Below are 8,142 nucleotides of genomic sequence, written 5' to 3'. Positions count from 1 at the left end.
CACTAAAACGGTGGAACAGTGAAGTTCTGCACTTTCTCCATCCTCTTCTCATTTTCCTTGAGTTTAAATGGATAATGTGTAGATTGCCCCCTTTCTGCACTCCCCCAAGGAAGGAATGTACTTTTATTTTAATGGTTTTATTGTGATCATGGGAAAAAATCTACAGCTAGAAATACAGGTTCTCATTCATCCCTGTTTACTCTTGTTTTATGTGGGTCAACTCCACTGATTACAGTAGAGTCAGGCCTGTTGAGAGTAACTTGGGTCCCGGTACATCATGTGTGCTGCCCACCCTCCCATTTCACCTCAGTTACAGATACTTTAGGGGCCCCCTGAGCTTGGGGCCCTGGAGCAATTGTCCATCAGCCTTGAGTAGAGCTCCGGTGGTGTAAAGCAGAAGTAGATAGCTGCAGGGGTGAAAGTAGGCCGGTACAGCGTAGATGGTAAGAAGAGGCCACCGGCACCGGCCCGTACGCAGGCGACGTTAAAGTACTACTTCGGCAGCACTTTAACATCACTGCCCCTTTTGCCCTGCCCCCTGCCGGCAGGGACCCTACCAGCAGGGCCACTGCCGACAGGGGGAAGGAGGGGAAGCAGCAGCAGCCAGAGCCCCAGGCCCTTTAAATTGCTGCAGGAGCCCCACCAGCCCCACCCCTTCCAGGGGCCCAGAGCTGCCTCTCTCACCCCCCACCGGTAAGTGCTTAATGTTACTTTCACCCCTGCATAGCTATGACTCAGTCCGACAGCTGAGCACCAGGCTAGTGCGGCAATCTTAGCATGCACAAAACACCAGTTGGACGATGTCCAGTCTTGCACTGTTCTATCACGCACAACTCCCACTGAGTCGAAGCGTTCACTGCCTGATGGAGCGGGATTCTGATTTAGTTAATTGCAAGATTTCAAAGCACTTGTTTGCTATTCAAATTAGAGAAAGGACAAAACCAAAGACCCAAATCTAATCTTTCCCAAAGGTTTGGAAAATTCAGAACCTTGTCCTTATTTATATAATAAGCCCAACTAAAACCCTAAACCCTACCCACACATGCCCTCATATCTCAGGATTATTTAGACTGAACTTTGTGGCTTGGACCTATCTCTACAAATTGCCCACGACACTGACTTTTTGTATAAAACCTAGTAGAATTGATTCTCCTCCTGGGCCCGATTTGCATCTGAGAAAGCTGGGTATTAATACGATAGCCAATGATGGCCAAAAATTGAGTATCCTGCCAGACCACCTTGAGGACTGACCTAGCGATTGAGCCAGGTGGTGCTAAAGATGCAAAGAGGGTATGGCCCTTTAGGACTGGACAGGATGATTGAGGATGACAATGGGTATTAAATGCTATTGTTTTGCTACGATGAAGTTTTAGTGCCACTTTGCACAGGTGTAAGTGACTCCATAATGTGCCAGCCAGTGGAGAATCCAGGGCCATTGCGGTTTCCTTGTGTTATTCCTACCATCCATTGTACATTCCAGATCTTTCTGGAACTGATTACTGTACACTGCATTATATTTCACAGTGTGCTGGAAACAGACGGCCAGCACGTAACCTTCTTACTCAACCCTTACTTGGGCAAAACTCCCGTTGACGTCAATGAACTTCAGTTTTGTCTGAATAAGGACTTAAGATTTTGTCCACTGAGCTTGATCATGATCTTATGAAAGTCCAGTTCTGCACTTTCTTCTTACCACCATCCAGGTACGGCAGTTTAATTTGTTTGTCCTGCAGCTGCATCAGCATGCTGTATATTAAGGGAAGTGAATGATGAGCTTTTTTGCAGAAATGGTTTACAACCAGAAAGCTCAGTAAATTGTTTTTGAGACACAATCGCTGATTATATTTTAAACCTTGGGAACAACAAATCATAATAATAAAAAAAAAATAAAGTCCCCACCCCCCTGCAATCTACCTATTTTTTAACCTTTATTATTTGGGACAGGTCATGATCCTGGATACAATCCTACAGCATAGTCAGCAACTTTGCTGCACCGTCTAGGCTATTGGTCTTGTGTGTGGAGCGCAGGGGAAGAGCAGCCACCACTGAGCCACTCCTTCTCCTCCTCCTGTGCATGGTGAGTGATGATGGGTGGGCAGAGATGCGGAGCGGGTGGAGTCAAGGCTCTGATACTTCCTCCCCACCAAGTACCAGGCAGCACAGCTGAGTTAGCATGGAGGAGTGTGTGAACTGTACCAGGAAAAGGTCTGATGCCACTTACTTCCTCCACCAAGCAAGAGGGAAGCAGGGAAGCTTCTGGGTTGATGTAACTACTCCATACTGACTGGACTGCAAGGTGCCAGTAAGCCCACTGGAAGGATTTCACTAAAACACTGCACGGCAGAATCCCTGACCCAAGGCACTTATAACCTAAGATGCAGCTGAATGGATTGGCAGCCCAGGACAACTGCCCTTTAACTTCCAGACCTCCTGCTTTGAAATGGCTTACTTTGGAACATTGAAAAGATGAAACAAGACACCTTAAATGAATAAATGCATTGCATTAACACATTTCAAAAGGCACATGAGCTCAGAAACAACACCGTAAAGGCTGCACACATACTAATAGCCCAAGAATACAGCTGGGAAGAGGTGTGTGTGTGTAGCTTTTTGAGTTGAGTGTGTAATCAATAGAACAACAAGCCTTATTCTTTTTTCAATCACTACATCCTTTTCTTCTCTATTAATCCTTTAAAAACGTTAGTGTCATTGGCGTGTTTAGTGTCATTACTTTGCAAAAATGAGAGCACAAATCCCCGACATCATTGGAGTAGCACTAGTAGAGAATTTGGCTCTTAGTAGTCATTGGAGGAGCACCATTGATTTCAGTGGGAGTTAAGCACCTAAAGACCTTTTGAAGATCTGGGACCTAGTACTTACGGGAAGCCAATGCACTGAACTGAGTAAAGGACCATTAACCCGATCAGGGAAAATGTCTGAAAAGTGAGCTAGCTCAGGCACTGATTCAACAAGGCACTGAAGCACATGCTTAACCTTAAACATGTTTAAGTGCCTTGCTTGATAGTAATGGAATTACTCACATGCTTTACATCCAGAATAATCTTCCTAGGGAATTGATGGGTTCCTCACTGTGTGATTCCTTAAAAATGGGCTGGACAAATTACCTGAGAATACAGAGTAGGAAATACCTTTGCACTTGACATAATGGCCCTTTTTTAATCCCTAATTTTTATGGGCCAAAACCCCTCTGACCTGAAATGTGCAACTTCCATTGAAAACAAAGGGTCTCTTTCTCCTCTTGCTTGCACGGTGGTATATCTGAACTAAATGCATTAAAGACACTAGGGTATCTCTTGTTAAATACTGCATGAGTGAATTAGGCCCAATGAGATAAAATCTATTCTTGTTTATACCAGTGCAACACCATTGATGTTAATGGGGCCCCACAATTCTAGGAATTTTAGCTAATTCTTGCTCCAGTGTTAAGACAGCTGTAACTATAGGAAACATAGAAACAAACAGAACTGATTAGCTAAGACTAAACACCATTAGGGAGGAAAATGAATTCCCTAGTTTATCATGAGATCAAACAAGCAAATAACATAACCCCCCCCCCACCTTCTCAGCAAATAAGCCAAAATCTTTTATGAAAACCAATCTGGTAATTATTTAAGTGACTTAGTCAAATATGTTTGCGGTCATTGAGGTAAATATTTAGATGTGGTGGGGAGGCCCAACCGTCCGGTTTGTAAGTGTAATTTGGGTCTGAGAAAAAAATTGGGCCAAATGTCTGCAGCTTTTGTGCCTGCCATTGAATCCTGGATACAGCTCGTAATAGCTGCATGTTTAACTACCTGATTTATGCCCACAGTTAGTTAGCGGGTCTAAAGGCCACGATATGCACTTGCAGCCACAAAACAACAGACACAAACTGCACCCCTCGAAAAGCATGTTCAGCAGTCAAACATTTACCGAGTAAGGTTACCTGGATTTAAAAGCTTAAATGGAAACACACCTGGAAACAAAACTTTGTCATTTACATCATCAATCCATACACTTCTGGCATATTGCAAATTAAAACAAAAGCGTTTACAACAGCCACTATTTGCAGCAATAATACATAACTGTGCTTCCTGATACTATTTTGAGCTAATGGCTAACTAAACCGACCATTTTGCACGATACCCTAATGTACTTTAGCTTTCTCACACCCTTATTTGTTACTTAATAAATGCATGTGTTAATCTAAGGTTGTGGTCCATGAAATAATTACAGAGGAAGTTCTGCTCTCCTTTACATTAGATTGAATGTGTAGTAACTGCATAGGCATCCCTGGTTACTCCAGTGTAACTGAGAGAAGAATATGGTGCACAGTCTTTTAGGAAAACTTCGGAAGTGTGATTGTTGGGTGAGTGATTGTTTCTGCTAGTTTTCTCCACCAATCGCTCTAGACTTCCTTGCGTAGGGCAAGTTTGATGCTGCTAAAGATCTGCCCCAGGGCCTTGCACAGTGGGTCACAGAAGGTGTGGATGCAGAGGGAGTAAATTCTGCTGACACACTGGATTTCGATCACGTAGCTTTTGATGCAGGGCACCACTGCCCAGATATGACAAAAGGAGATTAAAGCAAAGAGGAAGCCCCAGATGACTGCCAGAGGGATTCCCAACACAACCGAAAGCAGCCGGTAGCACCAGTACTTGCTGACTGTGAAGGTGGTGTAGCTGGTTTTCCATACTCCATCAAAACTGTATGTACCTGCTGGCTCAGCAATGACATCTTCAAAATCCACCTGAAATGCAGACAAGACAGAGGGGCGGGTTAGGGGGGTGCCACTCACACAGGATTCAAGCAGGGCAGGTAATCATCATCCAACTGAAGAACAGTGCTCACAATTACTCTTCTGTTTATTGGCCAGTTGAGATCTCTCGTACATCGGCATGCTCCTATTCTAGTAGTGAAGATTCCAAAGTTTCTGAAGATGGAATCTTAACATACAAGTAATTGTGTTAGATCTGTAGAAGCACAGATCTTTCAGCCACAGTACAAGGCTCCTTTTAATCTCACTTAAGTCTAATACCATCTTCCTCCTGGAAATTTCAAAGAGATTCCTTGACGTAATTCTGATAAAATTCTATAGTTCCATCTGTAGCAACCTTACACCTTTACACTCTCTGTTTTTCATTTAGGTATGGAGACACAGCCAGTCTGTCCTATGTTTATCCGCTTATACAGCAGTTAGTGACAGCAGCAAAGTGCTTTAGGCCAGTATGTTGGAGGACATAAAAAGGAGTCAGATTTCTGTTACTGAGGCAGCAACACTGCAGAAGAGGGCAGCAGCAGATCATTGCAGTAGGAGAAGAACATGAGGAGAAAGAGGGATCAAATGTATTTGAAGATCTCATTGGAAAAGAAAATATTGTGAAGTGGAATTTATTTTTGTTGTGTGAGATGATGTCACTGGGGTGCTTCAAAGGTGAAGAAATTAGAAAGATCGGCAGTCTCCTGTGATAGCTTTTGCCCTGAGCGGTTTACTTAATAAAATGTGGTCATCTGGGGAGGGATGTTCTTGCAGAATCTACTTCAAAGAGAGGACAGTGGACTAGGGGGGAAAGTGAGCACATTACATGCTTTTCACATGTCATTAAAGCTATATAAAGGCCAAAGGAGGACTAGAGATGGGATGAAGTGACCTGGAACAGTTCAGATGTTTGCAACCAGGGGCTGCTGGTCCATTCTCCCCGTGTACAAGGTAGCCATTTGGTGACATCTTAGAACTAGGGGCTGAATGGCTCCAAAGAGTTTTGGTTCTGTTTTTAACTCAAAAATTTGCAAACGCAAACTTCATCTGCAACCGAAACTGGCTGACTCCAGTGGAGTTGCTCCTGATTTACACTGTTTGAAGTGAGAAAAGAAATCAGATGATTTCCATCTTCTCTATCTCCCCCTCCTATCCCTCCTCATGATTGAATGCAGGGTGTTTTAACCTCTCTCTCCTTCTTTCTTGGTTGCTTAATGGCTTAAGGATCTTTATGCCTCCAGTAATTTTTCTGTGTCACCCTGTGTGCACCAAACAGCACGGGGAACATTTCTGCCCTTAATGTTCCACAGCCACTTCCTATGATTAGATTCACATCTGATACATAGTGGCTGCAGAAAAAGACTTTGGGATCATAGACAGTCTTTATTCTCACTAGATATGATGGACACTTACTGCTCTCACTTACATGGGTGTCTGATCAAAAATAGCTTTACTCCATATGTACATTGGTATAGCTGAGTGCAGTGTCTGGAGCAATATATTTACAGGTATTAACAAACCAGATAGTGACGTGCAGAAGAGATACAAGAATGCATGTTTGGTGGGGAACATATGCTGGATATAACATCACTACCCAGCTGTCCCAATCCCATTTTGCCCTGCTCATTGAATGTCCATCTACAGCACTCTAGCAGTTGCGCTTGGTGGCTGATCAGTGAGCCTCCTAGTTCAAATACTAAGCTGGCCTTTGCATCACCTATCTTCAAAAGTGGCTCTTTTTCTAAATGCAGAAACCAAAGCTCACATTCCAAGACATCCTCTATTGATTTTAAGAGATTCAATCCACACTCATTTATCGCATCTGAATTCTGGTAATGCTTCAAGGAAACAGAATAATTTAACAGAGCCTTTTCAATCTTCTCTCTTACCCCCAAGGGGCCAAATTCACCCTTGGTGTAACTCCATTTAAGAGGATAGAGTTGCACCAAGCCCACACTCTTCAATGGTAAAAGTTAGAGATAACACCCTTTTGAGGTTCAGTCCAGTGTTTCTCGCTCAGTGTCTCTCTTGATCACGGCATGAGGGAGAAACAATTCTATTCTAAATAAGACTGTGATACTGTGAACACATTCAGCTGCCCCATCGACTTCTCCACTGCTCCAAACAGGGACAACTTGCTGACACAGTGTCCTGAATTTTGGCAGGTTTTTTTTTTAAAGGTTCACTTTAATTCTTTAGAGTGACATGGGCATGAGTCTTTGTTTTATATTTGGCTTCCTGCTCCCCAAGACTAATGGGAAAAGGTCAGTCAATTGGCAAGCTACAGCCACGGAAGTTGGAGTGAGTATGTTCAAAGAATTAAACAAGCGCATTCATCAGAGATGGGAAAGCCACATGAAATCACCTAGTCAGTTTATGCATCTCCCTGGCAATGCAGGATTTCTCCCTACAGCACATTTTCAAACTACTGCCCTCGATAATTCCTCTTCCTCTGGCATATTGTCCAGCTACAACCTATATTTAGTGATTTAAACATACAGTAGAATTTGAGCCTGATAAAAAGCAAAATACCAATAGATTTATTGCACTAAAATGCAGAGATGCATATAAAATCAAAGGCGCTCAGAAAATGTACCTTTATAACATCTTCATTAATGTGCTTTGGATCTCTGTTCACCAGGTCTATTTCCTTTGTGTGCTGGTCCTTTATTATTATCCGCTCCTCGAGTCCAGTTTGCTCTTCTGCCATAGTTTCTTGATAGAATGGCGCAAGTCAATTTAAAAAAAGTTCCAGAACCTTTGCTCTGCTGGCAAAATACCTCGAAAGATAGTTGTGCATTCAGTATCTCAAGCGTTGTGCTCTTCTTTACTAAGCAAACCCCACCCGGGATACCAGTGAACAGCTGCCTCGCTATAGCTTCAAGACCCTCTGCGAAATCTGCCTGTGGCAAACCTCCAAGCTAAAATTAATATTGTAGCTCACACTGAGGCCTGAAAGCATTCCTTAAAGGGGCACTGGACTCATCTATGCTTTCATACCATACAACTATCTTTTCAAAGGAGTTAGCCGGGATGAGTCAGAGAGAGATTGAAGAAGGGTAATTTTAAAGAGAAAATAATGCAAAATACATTATTGGAGGCTTTAATGGGACTGCACTCTGGCGGGCTGTTAATTCAAGGTATAGAATAGAGAACTTCAGGGACACTGCAGGGGTACATGCTGGAATAGGAGCTTAGCATACATTTCCAGAGTGCAGTATGATCGCACTCTTCTGATTTAGCTTCACTGGTGACTGCAGGGGGGGCTTGGACTATCCTACTCCCACATGGGACAGTCTAACAGTGGTGTCTGTGTTAGACTAATGCAGTGTCAGGACTGATCACCATAGTTATGTCTACTGTTGCAGAGGGAGGGGATAGGA

At 43.3% G+C, this 8,142-nt stretch overlaps 1 protein-coding gene across 1 annotated transcript; it reads right to left on the bottom strand.

Moving 5' to 3' along the window:
• Positions 1-4,408: 4,408 nt before the first annotated feature.
• On the bottom strand, positions 4,409-7,469 carry CAV3 (caveolin 3). Its single transcript, XM_077822524.1, has 2 exons — positions 7,356-7,469; positions 4,409-4,750 (listed from the first exon to the last, which is right to left on the bottom strand). The coding sequence occupies exons 1-2, from the start codon at positions 7,467-7,469 to the stop codon at positions 4,409-4,411; spliced, it is 456 nt and encodes a 151-aa protein (XP_077678650.1).
• Positions 7,470-8,142: the final 673 nt, after the last annotated feature.

Source organism: Eretmochelys imbricata, chromosome 7, assembly GCF_965152235.1.
Source record: "Eretmochelys imbricata isolate rEreImb1 chromosome 7, rEreImb1.hap1, whole genome shotgun sequence".
NCBI lineage: Eukaryota > Metazoa > Chordata > Testudines > Cheloniidae > Eretmochelys > Eretmochelys imbricata.
Note: the sequence above shows the minus strand (reverse complement) of the source record. Positions and strands in the feature narration are given on the sequence as shown.